This window comes from Ammospiza caudacuta, chromosome 33 (genome assembly GCF_027887145.1).
Source record: "Ammospiza caudacuta isolate bAmmCau1 chromosome 33, bAmmCau1.pri, whole genome shotgun sequence".
In the NCBI taxonomy this organism is placed as follows: Eukaryota; Metazoa; Chordata; class Aves; order Passeriformes; family Passerellidae; genus Ammospiza; species Ammospiza caudacuta.
Window position 1 is genome coordinate 3,150,483 of NC_080625.1, and position 20,195 is coordinate 3,170,677.

General features: G+C 49.7%; 1 protein-coding gene, 1 long non-coding RNA gene and 2 pseudogenes across 2 annotated transcripts; 2 read left to right on the top strand and 2 right to left on the bottom strand.

Annotated features, from left to right (window-relative positions):
* Positions 1-20,195, bottom strand: part of LOC131570213 (uncharacterized) — a 1,483,036-nt pseudogene that overhangs the window by 1,035,407 nt on the left and 427,434 nt on the right.
* The window catches only part of LOC131570235 (zinc finger protein 271-like), a 558,758-nt pseudogene that overhangs the window by 157,101 nt on the left and 381,462 nt on the right, over positions 1-20,195 (top strand).
* Positions 859-3,387, bottom strand: LOC131570268 (uncharacterized). The gene is made up of 2 exons (XM_058822630.1): positions 3,287-3,387; positions 859-3,068 (listed from the first exon to the last, which is right to left on the bottom strand). Exons 1-2 carry the CDS (start codon positions 3,305-3,307, stop codon positions 2,088-2,090), a joined length of 1,002 nt encoding a protein of 333 aa, XP_058678613.1. The 5' UTR covers positions 3,308-3,387; the 3' UTR covers positions 859-2,087.
* Positions 8,475-18,315, top strand: LOC131570290 (uncharacterized). The gene is made up of 2 exons (XR_009275861.1): positions 8,475-8,592; positions 16,428-18,315. It is a non-coding gene; the product is annotated as an uncharacterized LOC131570290 (long non-coding RNA).

Here is a 20,195-nt window from a genome sequence, read left to right on the forward strand (position 1 = left end):
ATGAGCCCAGCAGAGAAAATTACAAACACTTTTCTTTTTAATTTAACTAAATAAAAAAAGGTGACGTCGCAGACATCTTTGTGAAAATCCTTTCCTTAGGATTTTTTTTTCCTTCTGAGAAGCTCAGGCCTGAGAAACAAAATGTAACCAATGGTTATCTGCTGCTGTGGAATGCATCAGGTGGATTTTTGATTGGCCCATCTTGGATGTTTATAATTAATGGCCAATCAAGGCCAAGCTATCTCAGACAGAGTCCAAGAGAGCTGCCTTTTGTTATCATTCTTTTCATTCTATTCTTAGCTAGCCTTCTGAGAGGAAACCTTTCTTTCTATTCTTTTTACTTAGTTATAATGTAATATATATATAATAAAGTAATAAATCAAAACTTCTGAACGTGGAGTCAACATTCTCATCTCTTCCCTCACCTGAAGACCCCTGTGACCGCTGTCACAGAGGGTCCCGATGTCTGAGGGAGGGGTCCTGAGGGGGGGTCCCAGTGCATGAGGACAATGAAATTTGGGGTTCCTGGTGCTCAGGGGGGTCCCAGTGGGTGCCCAAGGGCGGTGTGTGACACAGAGAGAGACCCCGGTGACACCAGGGACCCGCACACGGGGGCTGGGCCAGTCCTGGTGACACTCGGGGGGCTCTTGGTGGCACAAGGACCCCCCAGGATCTCCTGCATGAGGTCCTGGTGACACGAGAAGCTGGTGGCACTCGAAGGGCTCTTGGTGACATGCAGCGCTGTGGCACTGTCATGGTTTAGCCCTGGCACAGAGCCAGTGCCCTCATGAGAATACCCTCTCCCTGGTGTCTGCTGTGAGATGTGACCAGGAATAAGCAAAGCAGGCTCCTGCTTAGAAACAAAGAAAACTTTATTAACTAAACTACAAGAAAAGAAGAAAGAAAAAAAAAACATAAGGGAAAAAAAAATGAAAACCTTACAAAAGCACTTTCCTCCTCCCCCCCACCAAATTTCCCAATGCAATACATTCCCCCAAAATCACCAACTCTCAGTCCGGCACCACCCTTTAGAATACTCAATCTTCAGTTCATGAAGAGGAGAGGAGTCCTTCTCACACCATAGGCTTCCCCTAGAAACACGTTGAAACCTCGTGTGCTCCCATGCCACTCAGCACCGCCCGGAAAGTCCTTTGCCATCGTGACACCTTCCTTCCATGCCCAGTGCTCTCACCATTGTGCATGGACCAGAGCTGCTTCTAGGGTTGTCTTTCAAGAGTGCCTTGTCTCACTCCAAAAAGGCACAGTCTCTCCTTCGGGACATCTGTCCCCCCCAATTTTTCACCCCCTGGGGCCGAGGGGTCCCCACACTGAACCCTCCTGGTTCTGAGGCACTGCCTCCCCCTAAATGCAGTCTCTGTGTCACAGGAGTAAAACTGGTTCAGTCTATGGCCACACAGGAAAAGTCCAGCCAGAAGGCCACTCTGTCATCTCTCCCCCCACTCAGCCAGTCTTCTCCACTTCCTTCAGGCCTATCTTTTCTTATCTCATCTCTTATCTCTCTTCTCATTCAGCTCCAGGAGGATCAGCATTTTGCAATGTCTCAATCATGCAAGAAAAGGGTTAAAAATTTCAGTCTCTGCCTGTCCCAGAGCTCTGGAACTCCCACCGGAACTCCCACCGCCGTTCTGGCCAGGCACTCCCCCCCGCTTCTCCTCCTGGGCCAGCAACGCTATCGAATTCAGACACCACTATCGAATTTAGACGCCGGCTCGCTCTCTCTCTTTCTCTCTCTCTCTCTCTTCCCTGGGGGGAGCTGCCTGATGTCTCTTCCTCTTGGCACTCCTCCATCCTTGGGCTGGGCCTACCTCATGGCCGCGTGGCTTTTCCCCTCCCCCCGCCCAGCCGGCAGCTGGGACAGGGGGAGAGATCCAAAGCCTTTCCCGACGGAAGTCCAAAGAGAGCTTGCCAGGGGTGCAGCACCCATTGGCCTGATGGTAGTGACCACAGCATCCCAGAAATCCCATTTCCGGTCCAACCACCACAGGCACTCAAGGAGCTGGTGGCACTCAACTGTCCACAAGTCTCTCCAGTGACATCACTGCACCAATGACATCACAGTAGTGACATCACTGTCTCTGCAGCAGCCTCGGGATGTCCTTGATGGCTTTTTGGCACCGCTTGGCCACTGCGCGGCTGCCGGGGCCACCCGGGCCACCGGGGCCACCTGGGCCAGCATAGGGACTCAAGAGGAGGTTGTGGATATCCCACAGTGTCGGCAGCAGGTGATGTGAGGCCAGGCGGGCGCTGCCCTCCCACAGACGCTCAAACTCAGCCACGTCGGCCACCAAGGCCTCAAGGATATTGGGGGACATCTGCTCTGGCCACTTCAGGGTGTCCTCAATCTCCTCGAGCTGGGTCTGCATGTCCCAGGTGAACTCCATGGCTTTGTCACATGCGTCCACCAAACGCTTCAGCGGCGCCAGGGCCACCACTGCCCAATGTCCCCTCCAGGTGGCCGCCCTCGCCCGGCTGGTGGCCACCACGGCCTCATCCATGGCCTCTCTGGTAGCTTCCTCTTCCTCACTGGTGGCCGCTGCCACCTGAGCATCGTGCGTGGCCCCTGCCGAGGCCCCCTCGACCCTGTCCAGGGTCACCGGCAGCCACCAGGGTGTGGCCTCCAGGCTGTCCCCAGGTTGTCCCCTCTCCCTGAAGGTGGCCTTTAACCACAGGTGCTTGGCCCAGGAGGGGGTCGCGTCCCAGCAGGTCTTGCGCAGCTCATCTGCCTCCTCCTGCAGCCGGTCCCATCTCTCCCTGAGCGCGGCCACCAACTCCTGCCAGGCCTTGGCCGCGGCTCTCACATCGGCCCAGTTGGTCCCAGGGGTGGCCCAGAGGGCGGCCAGGGCCTGGCCCAGGGAGGGGACACCACGGTGGCCCATGGAGGCAACATCGCCGTGGTCCAGGGTCTCACGGAGGCTCTGGGTGAATCTCCTCAGGGCCGCGGGCAGGAACTTTGGCGACACGCGCTGCCGCACGTCCCTGTGTGACCCGGTCACGGTGGCCGCCACCTTGCCCAGGGTGGCCACCACGGACACCAGCGCCTTCAGCAACTGGGATGGGGACAGGGGACGTGTCAGGGACCTGGTGGCACTTGTGGCCGCCTGCAGGGGCCCCTGTGCCCTCTCGGGGTCCCCTCTGTCCCTTTGTCATCCCCTCGTCCCCACTGCCACCCCCCGTGTCCTCCCCCGTCTCCCACTGCTCCCTCCTCCCCCGTGCGCCCTCCCCCCACCGTGTCCTTCTCTCCCCACCCCCACGCCCCCGGTCGCACCTTCTGGTTCTGCTGGCTCATTGGTGACCCGGCGGGGACACCTTGGGGACGCTCCGGTGGCGAAGGAGCCCCGGGACAGGCGCCGGCCCCGGCCCAGAAACGTCCCCAGCGCTCGCGGAAATGCCCGAGCGGGATCGGGAGGCGCCGGAAGGGGCCGGGGCCAGAGGGACTGACGTCACCGTCCCGTCCATCACAAGTACCGCCCCAATCCATGGGAAGCACCAGATTGGATTCGGGAGCTTTTTAGGCTGAATCCCAGGGGGTTTAGGCTCCATCCCGCCATTTCCAGGCGGATTAAATCCGCCGTTCCCGGCTGGATTAATGAGGGAACGCGGAGGGCTCTGAGGAGCGGGCGGAACTGCCCTCAACCAAGATGGCGGCGCTGCTTCTCTCGCGAGATCTCTGGCGAGAAGTGGGGTGGAGGCGGTTGGGAGGGGATTTGGGGGAACCTGAGGGAGAACTGGGGGGTCCTGAGGTGATTTGGGGGGTTTTGAGGGGATGTGGAGAGTTCTGAGGGGTTTGGGGGGTCCTGAGGGGGCGTGAGAGGGTTTAGGCAATCCTGAGGGGATCTGGGGGATCCTGAGGGGATTTAAGGGGATCTGAGGGGAGATTGGGGAGGTCCTGAGAGAGAACTGGGAGCGCTGAGGGGATGTGAGGGGGTTTGGGGTTCGTCAGAGAGAACTGGGGGTTCTGAGAGAGAATTGGGGGTATCTGAGTGTTATGAATAAGAAGCTTGACTAGGCCAATATTCAAGCAGCAATCAATTTATTAATTAATATTGTAAAGTATGAGCAATACAGCGCTGGGTACAGTGGGGGAAGTTTTCCCTCCAACTGCACACCAATAGTTGAGGGTTACAGGTATTTATAGGGGTACTCATAAGCTTTCTCACCAGTTTCTATTCCAATTTTTACTTATCAGCAGTCTCTACTCCAAATTTTTACGTCACAATTCTATACACTATTGTGATTTAGTTTTTCTCAGGATGTATCCCAAAAGGATTATCCCCAGATGGTGGTGGTCCAGTTTCCGAAAGAAGAAAGATGTATCCCATATGGTGAAGTGCAGCTCCCCAGGTGTGGGTCCACCCTTTAATTGCAAAGACTATAAATCTCATAACAGTGATGTTCAGCTTCCCTTGGTCGAAACTATAAATCCTTCAGTTGATGTTCATCTTCCTTTCTCAAGCTGCTTTTCTCTGCTTTATTAAGGTGTGAGATAAGCATGTTTCCTTTATATATATTCCAAAGCTATAGTTTCAGAGATACAAGCAATATTCTAAAATTATACTTCAAAAGTTTATTTTTGCAGAAGTCTTTGAGGATTAACTACAAGCAAAAAGCAACATCCTTAACACTTTAATTCCAATGCTCCTAAATCAACCAAGGTTAATTGCAAAAAAAAGAGAGGTTCAAAGGCCTTCTTCCATGCTTTACTTTCCTCAGTTATTATTAGAATTCGCAACTGTCCCATTGTCAGTCTCCACACATAGCACAATCACATATACACACATTGCCTGTATGTACCTGACACAAAGCACAGCTTTGTATTTCACACCCTGACAATAATTGCCCCATCATAAGAATCACAGAATTTGCATCTCCAAGCTCCCATGTGAGGTTTCCACCTGCACTTACATCCCAGGCCTGTTTTGCTACATCCAGAGACCAAAACCTATTAAAAAGGGTTCAAGTTCCATTCTGGTGTTGCCACTTCCACTGATAGTCACGGACTACATGTGTCCTACTTGTGGAATTATCTTGGGGGCAGCTTAAAAATAAGGCGTCAAAAAACTTATCCTTCCCCCCTGCTTTACAGCCTTCAAAATCCTTTTATTAATTATGGAAGGAACACCTTACCCAGCTACCATTAGTGAGCTTAACATGTGTTTGATTCCATCTGCCTTGATATCTGGAACAATCATAAGGAGAGCAGCTGGGGGTCCAACAATCTAAACCTAAAGTCTAGCCACAAACGCTTTTCCACCACATATATGTTTCCTATTCTATTTTGGACAATAAATGCCTCTTTCAGAAGAATGAAGCTGCCATGGGCTTCCTTCTGCATCCCAAAATCCTGTTCCATTACGGACCTCACTCAGGGTACTGACCCACCATTTAGGCTCGACTGGGCTGGCCACCCATGGCCAGCAGACCCTCCGCAGACCCTGGCCCTCTGCAGACCCAACAATTGCTAAGGTTAAAGGTTCTTGCTGCTTCTTCTCCCAAGGTTAAAAATTATTTTCCCACTTTTGCCCCCAACCTAACTGACAATATAAGTGTAAGATTATAAAGAGAAACATTCCAAATGTGTAGTCTAATCTCCTAACCGAATTTTCACTTTCACATTGTCTTCCACACCACCTGTGGTGAGAGAAGGCACAGAAACAGCTTAACATAAAAACAACCAATGATGGTGAGGATTGGCCCCCAGTGACTGGAGATGGGAGAGGAGGGATGCCCACACAAACTGTTTCAGCAGGCAGCCTGTCGGGAGGCACACAGGGCTTCCCCCGATGTTGCCGCAGTGGCTGCTGCTCCATTCCGCCCCTGCGGAGTGTCGGTCGCGGCTTCCCATCCTTCTCCTCCAGCTGAGATGTCCAAACCTCCGGGGCCACAGTGACCTTGACCCGAGTGTGATGGGTCCACCGTGTTCATCTGCCTTGACGGCTGTTTCTGTGGTCAGCAATGCTTGGAAAGGTCCACGCCACTTCACCACCAGGGTGCTTCTTTCCACTCTTTAACTGGGACCCAATCTCCCGGCTGGATGTTGTGAACAGCAAAGTCCAAAGGCAGGGTCTGTGCCACCTGAGCTTCCTGTCAAACAGATTTCACAAGAGACAGTATCTTGGCCACATATTGTTTCAAATATACATCACTTATCTCTATCCCCCCACTAGGCTGGGAATTACGAGGGTAAGGAATTCCAGACATTAATTCAAAGGGAGAAAATTGAATATATCCCCTGGGTCTGGCCCTTATTCTTGCCAAAACCAGTGGCGAGGGCCGTACCCGTGGCATCTTAGTTTCTATCACCAGTTTCAGGAGGTGTTTCTTTATCTCTCCATTCATCCTTTCAACCCACCCGAACTCTAGGGGTGCCAGGGGGTATGGAGGTTCCATTGTATCCCTAAAGCAGTCATAACTCCTTGAAGAATTTTTCCTGTAAAATGAGTTCCCCTATCTGAGTCTATTGCTTCCACAATCCCATATCTTGGAATTATTTGTTCCAAAAATACTTTAATAACTGATGCTGTAGTTGCTGAAATGGCTGGAAATGCTTCCGGCCACCCTGTTAACTGACACACTATTACCAGAAGATATTTGAACCTTGCCACTCCAGGCATTTCAGTAAAATCCACCTGGCATCTCTGTAAGGGACATACAGCCCAAGACCTCCCTCCCCTGGCAAGTTTCTTTGTAACTCTGTTATTGGTTTTAGCACAAATCAAACAACCCTCAATAGCTTGCTTTAGCCAGAATAAAAAGACTCACAGCAGCACACGTTTTGAGGAAGGCTTCTGCCAGTCCTCGGGAGCCCCAGTGACTCTCTTCATGAAGTTTTTTTAACAATTGCAGGGCCAGAGCTTTTGGTATCCACTGCTTACCATCCCTTGTAAACCAATTATCCTCTCCTTCCTCTGCCCCACTCTTTTAAATTATCCCAAGTTCCTCTGGTGGAAAAGACAGTTTCTCTGGCAGTGGTGCAGTTACTGGGAGCAAAGGGAGCATCTTAGAGCTTTTTGGCAACAATGCAGCTTTCCCAGCTTCTTCATCAGCTCGTCGGTTTCCTGTTACCTCTTCTGAGCACCCTGCCCCATGCCCCTTGATGTGTATTATTGCTAACTTTTTTGGCAAGTTCACCACCTCCAATAGGTGAGAGATTAAGTTCTCAAGAGATAATGTCTTTCCCCTGCAGGTTAATAAACCTCTTTCTTCCCATAATTTTCCAAATGCATGTATCACCCTGTTATCTTTGCCCAATTACCCCATAAAAAAACCCCAAACAATGTTTAAGGTAGCAATTTAATTCAATAGCTTAGAAAATATATAAAATTGGATACACTTGAAATATTGGCAATATAATTTGATTAAAAATAAGGGATAATTCAGTTCCAATAGTAGCCCATAAGCAAAACAGAAATAACCGCGCCGGGTACAGAGTGCAGGGTTCTGGGACCCTTGCCACTCACGTACAAACTTGCCAGGTGAAAATTCCCCCTTTTGTGCCATATGTCAATGCTATCTTCTACCAATTTTGATTCATCACACTTCTACCTCCACCCTCATCACGACCTTTACCGCGCATGCTCCACCACTCTTTTGGTGGTCACACCCGTCTTTGGGGGTCGTTTTGGATGAAGACCTCTCCTCTTCCTCTTTGTCTTTTAATTCACCTTTGGGCTCACGTGCGCACCAAGCCAGTACAATGTAAGCCAAAACTATCATAATATAATATTTAAGCATCAAAGCAATAAATCTCTTATAGCTAGCATTTTCCTGGGACCTAACCAGATTTTCCTTTCTTTCTGTTAATTTTTAATAACTGTTATCTCATGCTTTTTCCTGCCTTGAACATCTGCAGGGGAGGGCGGGGAATGGAAACCCTGCTCTCCCTTTCTTGGCATCACACCTTTTAACTGTTTTATTATTTCCAAATATTAATTACTGTATCAATATAGTTTACTGTTTCCATTTTGTCAGCACGAAACATACCTATTACCCATACTTCTCATTATCTTGCTCTGAGTTTTTGGAGTTTTCCGCCAGAAATCTCTCCCCTCCCCGACTCATACACGGGGTTTGGGGTGGTTTTCCCTTTTTGGGGGAAATCAAAGCGATGCCCTGATTCTCCTAATTGCGGGCAGGAGAAGTGAGGCTCCAGGGCTTCCCGCTGAGCCGGAGCCACCGGAGCCGCAGTGCCAGGAAAGCCGTGGCGGGAGCTGCGGAGAAGTTTGTTTGTGTTTTCAGCTCAATCCCCCTCAGACCCGGGCCTGTTCCAGGGCTGTTCCTCAGCTCCGGCTCTGCCCTCACGCAGCCCGGGGGGCCCTGAGAGCACGGGGCGGGGCAGGGCTGTGCCGTGTGCAGAGCCCGCCCCTGGCTGGGATTGGGCGATGGTGCCGTCAGTCACGGTTGTGGCGCGCTGATTGGTGGGAGCGGGTCGGAGCAGGGCCCCGGTGGCGGGCTGAGGGCGGCCGTGGCTGGGCAGCGGCGCCATTGTGGGAGCGTGTGTGCGGTGCCGTGAGCGGCGGCAGCGGCCGGAGCGCGGTGAGGCGGCGGCGGAGCTCGGAGGCGGCCGCAGCGCAGGTGGGAGCCGCGCTGGGTTGTGCGGGGGCTTGGGGCTGGCTGCGGGCCTCGGGGGCGGCAGGGGGCTCGGGCGGGTTCGTTGTGCCGTGTCCGGCGCGTGTTGCCGCTGGCGTGAGGGCGCTGCGGGAGCGGCTGCCCGCGGTCTCCTTGCGGCCGCTGCCTCGGCAGGAGCCGCTGGCGGAGCAGCGCTGGCTCGGCCCGGTTGCTGTGGCTGGGACAGAGGGGGCTGCCCCGTGCCCGGGGCTGTGCGGGGAAATTGCCGTGGCCGGAGGTTTCTGTGCGCAGAGGAGACAGAGAAGTCCTGTGAAAGTGACTTTATTGCTGCGCAGAGGGAGAGGCCGTGGGGCATTTGCCGTGCGCTCTCTGCTGTTGTTGTAGTTCGCAGCCTCCTTTTTATCCTCATTTTCCCGGCTGTGTCTCCCTCTACCTTTGCCCGCTGGCTGAGGTGCTTGGAAGGTTCAGATCTTCCTATCTGCCAACTGCATGTCCTCGTTAATGTGCACCCCCACTTTTGTGTAACAGCCGATATTCATGGCTCTGTTAAGTCTTTACTCTCTTGGAAGTTTAGGAAATCAGCGAGACTTTGTCTGAGTAGCAGTCCATGTTAATTAGTAAGAGTTTTTGAAACTGATGGTTTCTGCCTTCCTTATCTACGATTCCCTGACCCAATCTCCGGGAAGATTCACACAGTAAATTTTTTTTTTTCCTTTTTTCCTTACTGAGTCTTCTTTGGTTTTGGGATTATTCTCAGTGCCCTCATTCCCTGTCCTTCTGTAGCCGTTTCAGGATCAGGAGGCCTGGCTGCCACCTGCATCCCCTCGCTCCGCTGCTGAATGAGCTGCACTCTCAAGGTGTGGAGCATGGTACAAAGATGAGAGTTGCTGTAGCACATCAGAGGAGAAACAGCATTCGTTTAATCCATGGTCTGCCAGGGAGCCACAAAACCGTGTCCCATTCCCATTCTTTCCGCATTTAAATCCGTACATGAGCTACTTTCTTCTTTCCTTTATTATCTGTTTCATCACTTTTCCTTTGTCATCTATTTGCCAACAGCAGTTTGCGTCATTTAATTTTCCACAAACTCCTCCTTTTTCTGCTAACAGATGATCTGATCCCATCCCATGGTTAAGTGTTGTGTTCCTCATTTCAGTGGATTGGTCGGCAGGAAGGTCAGGAGCTGGAGCTGTCTGGTTGGTTATTATTGTGAGGGCAGCTTGTAATCTAATGATGCCATTGAAATGAGAAATGGGTTCTGTGGCTGCTGATATGAATTGGTTCGGGTTCCCAGGGGCTGGTCCATGGTGTTGTAGGATTTGTTCTGCTGGCCGTTCATCTTTTCCCCATTGTGGGCGCTCCCTTCAGCCAAGACTTCATCAATTTACCACTTTTCTCTAATTAAATCATGAAATACTTGGATTCCCAATTGATTTCCCTGAACTTGTGGCAGCAAGAACATCTGTGCTCTAATACACCCTATATAACACAGACAGTGACAGCACATGTTGGAGTGGGCAGAGGGATGATTCCCCCCATTTATTTATAGTGAAGTTTTCCCAACATTTTCCGTTTGCTGTTTCCTTTTGCAGCTTCACCCGTTTGTGTTGCAGGGTCAGATATCCTCCCCCTGGGCTCTGCCTTGAGCTGTGCAAATTCCATCAGTGCCAGCAGGCAGAGCTTGGGGTGAGGGGCAGAGGGAATCAGCCCAATTCCTGCCCCGGGCAAGAGACCCAGGTGCATTGTCCACACTTTGCCCAGCAGTGTTCATTTGCGTTTCTAAAGCTCCTCTCCAGCCTGACTAGAACCAAAGCTTCTCTTCCAGGACAGTAATCTGGTGACCCCCTGTTCCTTTCCCACCCCCCTTCCCTTGCTTTTTTTGGATGTCTTTTATTTTTTCCTTTTTTAAGCAGTATTCTGTTAACTGTCGATGAGTTGAAGCGTCGCATTTAAATCTTTTCTAGTTTTTCAAAATGCATTATAAAGGTGAACATCGAGAAACCCGACCAAAATTGTGCCATCACTAAGAGACAAGCACACACATACCCAAAAAGCCTGTACTTCTCCTAAGAATAAAAATTGGTTCTGACACCCCTGACCCAAACCTGACGGACCAAAAGAAGGATTATTAAGAAAAAAACATTCTAATGTAATCTTGTCACCAAAACGGTGGGAAGAGCCAAAACTCTGCAACATTTTCAGTGTTAGAGAGTCAAGGCATTACTTGATTCTGGCCAGGATGTGCAACAGAAATAATTTATTTCACAAATAGCCCGGCTGTGCAGAGAAAATTGTGCAATGATACATGAGGTTTACTAGATTTTTCCTAAACTTTATGTAGTCTGGACCAATCTAAATCCACTGCTTTACTGTTCATTGCTTCCAAGTTGTGTAAGTTTTTAGTATTTGGTTCCCTGTTGGACCGGGATTTCTTCCCCTCTGTGAATTTGGTCTCCACACTCCTGGATTTCCTTCTCAGTCTTTTCCAGCCCAGGTGTCTCCAGCTCTGCCGGGGGCAGTGTCTGGGGTAGCTGTTGGTTGCTGTTTGTTGCTGGGCAATGTTGATGTTTTGTTGCTGGTCGTTATCTCTGTAGGTGTCTTTTGGGCTATTCCCAGTCTGTTGAGATGTAAAACTCATCTCCATTGAGCAGTGTAACACCCCTTAAAAAAAACCTTTAAAATTCATTTCCCCAAGGCAAAGACAAACCAAGCCTGAACAGAGAAATAAGGTTTAAAAGAACCACACTCGGTACATTTTGCAGCAGTGCAGTGGCAGGCAGCCCAGAGTGTGGGTGTCAGTGAGCCCCAGAGTGGAATTGTGCCCTGGTGTTCCCCAGCAGCTGTGGCAGTGCAGGCCCAGCCAGCGCTGAAGCTGCAGCAGTGGCAGCAAGGCTTGGCCCCAGTGGCTGGAGATGGCAGAGGAGGGTGGCCAGGATTGCAGAGGATTCCAGGCGAGGATCTGTGGGCAGGCGCAGGGGCTTGGCCCGCTGTGGAGCCCTGGCTGCTGCTGCGTTGCCTTCAGGGCAGGCTCAGGGGCGGCCTCCCATCCTCCTGCTGCGGGCGGGAAGTGCAAATCTCCGGGGCTTCAGAGCCCTTGAGGCCAGGCTGAGGGGTCCCCCCGTGTTGAGCTGTGCTGGCAGCTGTTTCTGGCCTCAGGGACACTTGGAATGGGCCCCTTGGCCACCAGTGGTGCTGCTTTGCACTCCTTGGGCAGGAGCCGATGTCCTGGCTGGGTGTTGGCAGCAGCAAAGTGCCAGGGCAGGCTGTGTGCCAGCCCAGCTTCCTGTGGGAGAATGTGCCTTGATATCTGCTCCAGTGGTTGCTGAAGCAGTGAGAATTGCTTTTGCCCCCCTGTTAGGTGCCATGGTGTCAGCAGAAGATATTGAAGCCTTCCTGCTCAGGGCATTTCAGTGCCAGGCTCTCACAAGCACCCACAGCTGGGCGGGTTGAACTGAGCATGGGGCGGTGACCTGCGCTGTGTCTGATTCCCCTTCCTTAATAACAGCCTGTCTTGTAGCTCTTTTCCCTTCTGCTGCCCTTGCAGAGCCATCCACAAACACATTTTCTCCCTCAGGCCAGGGAATGTCCCATCATCAATCTGTCCCAGCCTGGGTCTGGAGCTCTGTCCCTTGAGTGCAGTCCTGGGTTCCTTGCCAGCCCCTCTCCAGGCTGTTCAAACAGAAGGCTGGGTTAAACCCTTGCCCTGTCCTCAGTTCTAAATCCTCCTGTGCTATTGACCAAGTTTCATACTGTAATAACCGAGCCCTGCTCATCCGTTTAGAGGCTCTTTTGGTTGTCAAAGCTTTACCTTGATGCCAGACTTGAACTATAGGAGATCCTATATAGAATTAAACATTTTAGCACAAGAATTCCTTTGGCAAGACCCTGTTTAACACCCACCTCTAATTCAAATTATTATGTCTAGAAGGCCCAGGCCAGCAGCCTCACTTAATCTTCATTTTAACCCTTGTAAATTCTGTGTTTCCTCCTCCTTTCTATCCATCCAGTTTGTTGACTGGCAGGATAGGAGTGTTGTAGGGAGGCATCCTTGGCTCCAAAAGCCCTGCCTTTAACAGGGACTCAATACCAAGCTGTTAGCCCTTCCTTCTGTTTCCTGGAACAGGGTATTGCTTGTTCTAGTTGCTTTAAAGTAATTTGTATAGGCTCCATATCTAATTTTCCCTCTTTCCCTGGGGCTGCTCACACTTCTGGGTTCACTTCAGCGTAGGCGTTGCTAGACATTTGATACAGTGGTACCACAGAACTGGCCTTTTATAATATTATAATATCACCTTTTATAATATTAATTTGCCTTCCAAGTTTAGCAATCACATCCCTTCCCAGTAAATTAAAATCCCAGTAAGGAGCAAATAAAACTTCATGCATTTCAAACCCATCATCTCCCAGATCTACTAACAGTGATTGAATAAAACCATACATGTTTCCCACTTATCTCCTCACTAATCAAACATATTTTTATAATTTTCCCCCCTTCGGTCTAAGATTCAGAGTGGATTGAGAGGCCCCTGTGTCCATCAGGAAATGCCTCCTCTCAATGCAGATCCACCCTGAATGTTCTCAAGGGCTCCAGTGTGGAGGGTCCCTGGTGTGATGGGAGCTGTGACAGCCCTGCCAATCCATGTCCATCAAGGGGTGGACTTGCTGGTCCTGAGGGTGCTGCTGTCTGTGCTTGCAGTGTCCTTGTGCCCTGCAGCTGGAGCCCTGGTTCCTTGCCAGGGGCTGTTTGGGTGGGCTCTCCCCTGCTGAGGAGGGCAATGCCTCTGCCAGGTGCTTGTGGCTGAGCCGTGCCCTGGGTGCTGGGGCCCCCTTGGGCCCTGGGGTTGATCCCTCAGGGGCTGTAGGAGCTGTGCCCCGGCCTTTGCCTTCAGCTTGGCCTTTTGCTGCTCCCTTCTTGCACTCACCTGCTGTGCCTTTGTGCCCAAGTGCTGCAGGGCCTTCTTGTGCCCCTCCTGCAGCCCCCCTCAGTGCCTGTGGGTGCTTGTCTTGCTTTACAAGAGAGGTGTCTGCTCGGGAAGGCAGAAAAGCCTCTCTTGGAATGGAGAATGCAAACCCCGTCCCTCTTAATTTCTAGACTAGTGAAATCAAGGGTCTCTCAGGCAAAGATATGGGAATAGGAATACCAGTTCTTTACTAGTGTGTATAATAAAGCAAACAAACACCAACAGCTGCGGCACTGACAGCAAACAGAGCCCGGACCCAGTCCCGGCCTTTGGGCTGCGGCGCTTTGCCCTTGGGTGCAGTTCCGGGCACGGCCGGCAGGGGCGCTGGTGGCTCCCGCGGGGCGGGGCAGCGCATCCCTCCCATGGGAACCTCTCTGAGCGGAAATAGAGCAATCCCTTCATCTAACTCTTTCACTTTTTTACCTTCTGTAGCCTTTGTCCCGTGTTTTGAGAAAGAATTTGGAGAGGGCTGCCTTTTAACTGAGCTCCTAGTGTTTCAATAAGGTGCTTCCTGTACAGAGAGAGAGTTTCCCTGAACAGCCGGAGCTGTGGTTACCAAGGGGCCGTAACTCAGAGCAGGACGGTGTCAGGGGAGGATATCCCGCCGAGGCTCGGTGGGAGTGTGGGCAGGGTCTGCTGCCGGAATCGCCAGAGGGGGATCTTCCCGTGGAGTCCGAGGCGGAGCGTGGGTAGCCCCCACATGGCTGATGGCGGCTGATCCGGCAGCTGCTGGCAGAGCAAAGGCAGGTGGGAGAGCCCGGCAGCAGCGGCGGTGCCCAGCGCAGGTGGCACGGGCAGGGCAGCCGGGGATGGGATGGCTGGGACCCCCCCGGGTGCGGTGGGCGCGGTGACCTCGGAGCAGGCGGCAGGACAGAGCAACCGCATCTTCCCCAGCATGGGCGGCAGAGCGGCCGCGGGCCAGGCAGTGGGAGCAGGGCACACAAATTGAGCGACAGCGCCGGGGCAGGTGGAGCTGCCCTGGGCAGTGAGGCCGCACCTGGGATGGAAACCGGGGCAGGCGGAGCTGAGGCGGGCAGCGAGCCGGGACCCGGGACAGGCGCCTGGGCCGCGAACAGAGGGGGCAAGACCTGCAGAGGATCCCACTCTCTTTCTGATTTTTCCTCTTGTTCCCCTCCCTCTCACTTCCCCTTTTTCTTTTCTTGTGTTTTCTTGAGTGTTTCTGATGCTTCCAAGATTTTTTATTCTCTTAAAATCTCCTGTTTAACATATGGCATTCTCTTTCTTCTAGATTACACGGCGTTTTTTTTACAAATAAATCCAGAACGTAACAAATCTAAACTTCTGCTTGGATACTTTGAATTGGTCAATGGGCTAACTGACGACCTCTTAATGTTGTTTTTCTCATCACCTTTTCATTTATCCTTTGGCAAATTAAGCATCTTTCAGTTATTTGATTTGCTACTCCAAAAATGCCGGTGTACCCATAGTTCCTTAAAAAATGATCACACAAAGGTTGAGTACCCCAGTGCGTTTTCTGATACATGTCTTCTAATATTTTCCTAGTAAGGACATTTTATGACGTCATTGTCTTCCTTCAAGAAGTTTCCATTTCCCTGATTTATCTTGTTCACTTCCTGTCTTGTTTAATTTTTTTTTCTCGGCTTCTCTAAACTTTGGAATTTCCAGTTTTTCCTGGTTTGGAGTTAATATTAACATAACTCTTTCAGCTCTATCAGCTCATTAGGCTTCTGTGGCTTGGGGGTAAGCCATGAGAGCAGGGATTTCAGAGGGATCACTGAGGGGGCCGAAGAAGTACCCTCATACTGTTTTTGGAGAGGGGCAGCTGTCAAAACTCATACTGAGAATGCTTTGTGGCTGGATTTTGCTTCTTTGCCTTCCTCGGGAGATCACGGCCATTTTCTGTTACACAGTGTTGGCTGGAAAATTCTTCCTGACTGACTGTCCTTTGTAGCCCAGGGCCAGGTACAGCAGGATGAGAGTGCCTTGCTGCTGTGACCCAGCCCTGCCATCAGTCTTGTGGAAATGTGGGAAATGACTTCCAAAGGCCAGTTTCATCCTGTGCTGTTTTCTGGCTCAAGCCAAGTTGTGTTGTGGCCATGCAAGGGTGAATGGTGGAGAGACTTAGAGCTGTGTGATGCTTGCTGCCTTTAGGATGGCATGCTGTCCCCTAAACTGTCACCTGCAGCCCCATTACTAGGAGTGATTCTAACATGAGTAATGGTATGTGGGTTTTGAAATCAGAGGGTCTGTGTTTGATTTCTCTAGGCCTTCAGCAATGAAATGGAGATGTGTCTTATTGAATTTAAAGAGAAACAGTCAGGGACCAGGTGTGTGGAAGAAGTTCTCACAAACTGGGGAAATGGTCTGGAAACCAAGGCAAACAAAGGCAGAGCAGCTTGGTGTGAAGAAGCTCAAGGCAGCTGGGTAGTAATCTACCTACCTGCACACTGATGAATGAAGAATGGTTGGGAAAGGGAAGCACAAGGAGATGGCAGCGGGTCACAATAGTGTGGGACATAACCAGAAGGGTCATGTAAGATAAGTACCTGAGTTATTTGAACCCCAGGAGAGCTTCAGCTGCAAAACAGGTTCCAGTTTTCTCCTTAAAAGACAATGATAAATTAGAGTAAACCTGAAGACTGGAATGAGAATATTCAGGGAGGTCTGTGAAAAAAGCCGCTGGAAGGACTGGGGTTGTAGAGTGGTCTGACATCAGTCTTCAAACATAAAGAACAAAGGAATGTGCTTAGGAAGGGCAGGAGGTACTGAGCATTCAAGTCTCCATGTTTACTGGTCAATCTGTCTTCACTGTGGGCCTAAACTCTAGTATCATGGTGCAGACAGTTATTTAGTCTCCATATTTGACTATTGTGTACTGTCTTCTTTCCTTTTCTGCAGCCTCTGGAAGAAATCTACTCTGCAGGGGATTCCATTGTGATTCGATTCCATACAGATGACACCATCAACAAGAAAGGATTTCATGCCTGATACATAAGTACCAAATTTCAGGATGCATTGCACATGAAAAAATAGTTTGACTGCTCCTCACAGATATTCCCCATCTGAAGATTGAGACCTTTAACTGTGATCTTTGTCTTTTATTTTTAAAGCTTCTGTGCACTTGGCCAAAAGCAGTGTACATTATTTTCTGTAACTAAAACTAAATCCAGTCTCAAAGGTTTGCCTCTGCAATTATTAGCATGACCCTTTCTTGTTAACCTACCCAGGACCAAAAAACTGTCTTTTAATCATACCTGCCAGGGCATAAACATTGTATTTTGCATAACTTGCCATGGGGCTGAATGAAGACTGAACTTGAATTGAGAATAGCCTTCATCTCTTGCATATCTTGTTTCTAGGTGACATTTCCCGAGCATCCACATGAGCTGTCTGAATGTATTTTCTGGAGCAAGTGTTTTGGACAGACATCCAGTAGGATTTTTTCAAAGGACTTTGTGAGCCACACCCTACCTGCCCCAACTACTCTGTGCAATAAGAGACCAACCAGATGGCTGTGCCTGCATCACTCTTTCTGTCCTCTCTATTATTGTCTTGCTTACTTTGAGTGGAGAGCAAGGCAAGGGACAGGGACAGTCTCTTCTAGCTACTTGGATTCCAGGGAATGAGGAGGACCCAGTACTTGGTTTGTAGTAATTGTCATCGTATATGTTGAATGGAAATACTTCAATGCAGTGCTCAAGGCAAGGGTGGTGGCTGACAGGGAAATGTTGTGGTGAGATGCAAGGCAAAGATATGTGATGGTGGCAAAGCTTAGTGTTGACAGCCTGCCCCAGTTATATCACCATGCATGGCAGCTCAGAGGGCTGTGGCAGCAGTCCAGGCCCTGTCTTAAATGAGGAGTCTCTCCTTCTCACTCCACCCATGCTTGCTTTCTCAGCCTTCTTTACACTGCTTCCTTTCCATACTACCACTTCCCTGTGAGCCCTTCCTTTACATAGTGGAGCTGCTCTCCCCAGGGCTGCCTACCACATCCTAGGAGTGCTGTGCAACTTCAGCTGGCCAGAACATCTCGCTGAAGAAAACACTGGGGCAGGGGAAGTCAGGGTGTCCCTGAGGCAGAGGGACACAGGCCATGCTACAGGTCAGCTTCGGTGATCTCTGGGAACCTGTCAAACTTGCAAGCTGCAGGTATGGGGCTAGAAATGGAAGAGTTCTGGTTTCTGCTTCCTCCCCATTTGTCACTGGTGCTGGCCCAGTCTCTTAACTTCATGGTAAGGGTGCAAGTGAGATGGTGACTTTGACTTAGAGCACTTAAGAGTTATAAGGCTCAGACATGTTCTTGTTTGCCCGTGAGAGCTACCCAGCCACAGGCTTGAAGAATTAACAGTAGCTTGGTGCTTCTTTCAGAAAAAAAAAAAAAAAGGAAAAGTATGTTTTGGGGGAACCACTGTAACAGAGCAGTTGACATGGGAGGAAAAAAAAATACTTCATTCTGAATGTTTCGTTAAGGCACTCATGGGCAATTATGAGCTAAAAGCTGAGGTATGTTAGCTTTAATAAAGTATTTATAATCCAAGGATTGCTATGTTTACATGACCATTGTGCTGTCAGGCTTAGGAGTGGCACCTCCTCTCTTGCATATGACTGTGGAGAGGTGTGGGGCCAGTGCCACTGTCTGGCACAAACAACATTCCTGGAGATAAGGGCATTTTCAGATGGATAATAAATAGACCTAGCCCTCTCCAGAAATCCTTGAATAGAATATGGGCCAAGTATTGTGAATACTAGGAGAAGCAAATGCATGAAAATATTTTCTTGCTTAGATCAAGAAAAGTAAAGTAATTTATGCCTACTCACAGAGGATTATTTGTATATAAAATGTGCATGTAGAAGACCAGTAGTCAAAGCCTTAATAAGTGTAATGTGAACAATACTGTACCATGGACTATAGCTTTATTGCAGGCTGTATAAAATCATGTTATCTCTGTTTTGATTTTGGTTTTTTGGTTTGATTTATTCTAGCTCTGCTTTGTTTATCTTTTCAAATTTTCTGGCCTTTTTACAGCTAAGACCTCTGATCTCAGGCTGTTTGACCATGCAGGTCTGGAGAAGTAAGCTCTGCTAGATGGGGTATGCATCTCTTCTTTGCTTCAGTTCAAGCAAAATTACATTAACTCAGGTCTGGAAATAAAAGTGTGACATCAATCCCTGTGAAACAGAAGCAAAGTTTCAGGTGACAAGCAGCAGTTCCAGTTTCCTGACCTTTTGGTGGCAGCAGTGACTCTAGAGGAGAGTGAGTGTAGCAGGTTCCCATGTACTTTAACATCTTTTTTTCCATGTTCTATAATTTCCCATACAACCCAGACTGGTTTGATGCAGATGCTTGCAATGTCGTTTGACTGATCTATCACACTTGTTAGTGTTCATCCAGGAGTCTTTTGTGACAGTGTGTTCACAAATGTTGTTCTGTGCATTCCAACCAATGATCTATGTAGAATATTTCTGCTGTACTGACTGGACTTTACAGTCAATAATTCTAAAGGAGTGAAATTTTCTTAAGAAAAACAATGTCAAACCCTCTGATTGTCAATATGTATTCTGGTCTTTGTGTGGTTTTACATTTCACTTACTGAAATAATTTTTAGAGGGGGAGAAGAAGAGGGTGTGGGGACAATCACAAAAGTACCTGTGTCCAGAACAAATCTCTGTATTCATTAAAGACTGTGGATTCAGTTGTGCATTCTGTTATATGCATGCATTTTCCACTTCCTCAAGCGGAGGAACTCTCTTACTGCATTCCTTGTTTTGCCAGCTGTTGTTTGGGTCTGCAGGTAATACCAGGAAGGAACTTTGCTGTGGTCCTTTAGGTTTGTATTGGCTATTGCAATCAAGGGAGCATTTAGAAAGTGGGGCAGAGAAAAGTTGGCCAGCCAAAGGGCTACATTGTCGCATGTGTTGCTCACACTTTTGGGGGCCTAGATGCAGGTCTGCAGTGATAAATATCAGGGATCGGGGAATTAGTCTGAAAGCATTTTTTAAAGGATCAGCTCATTTGCTACACTACAACCCATGGCCTTCAGCAGCAGGTGCCAAAGATCCAGAGACTTGAAATTCCTGCGTGAAGGACCAGAGGATGAGGTAGATGTTCCTTACCACAAGGTTTTAGTCCACAATCCGTGGCAGCAAAATGCTGCTAAGGCAGCACCTAAAATGTTTTTCTTCCTCTTTCTGTCTGCTGCTTGATGTCTGCCCTGCTTGCTAAGGACCATGTCTGAGTTCTTTCCCCAGCACACACCTAATTGATTAATGTTCCACTACCCAGAACAGTGCTGTGGTGTGTCACAGCTACCCAAACCTTCATGGTATCTGAATTTCCTCTCAGCTGTTCCCAAAGGCAAAGCAGGAGATGAAGTAAGGAGTAAGGATCCCCATGTAGCCTCCTGCACCTGAGTACCATGGCACAGTATGGCCCAGGGGCACTACTTACTTCAGACAAAGAATCATGCCTCAGTCCAGACAGACTCATTTGTCCCAGCATCAAGGCAGGAGAAATCTTCCACTTTGTCCTGGCATTTCCAGCAAATGCTCTGGCAGAGGAGGTAGTAGCCTTAGAAAGCAAAAGCAGGATTCCCCTCTGTGCCTCATAAGTGCAGTCTTAGAGCCAGAAGCTGCCTGATTTGTCATGCTGCTGTTAGAGAAGATATG

Coding starts and splice junctions, on each gene's coding strand:
- LOC131570268 (XM_058822630.1), bottom strand. CDS start 3,307: ATGAGCCAGCAGAACCAGAAG. Junction 3,069..3,286: donor TGAGCCAGCAGAACCAGAAG/GTGCGACCGGGG, acceptor TCCCCATCCCAG/TTGCTGAAGGCGCTGGTGTC.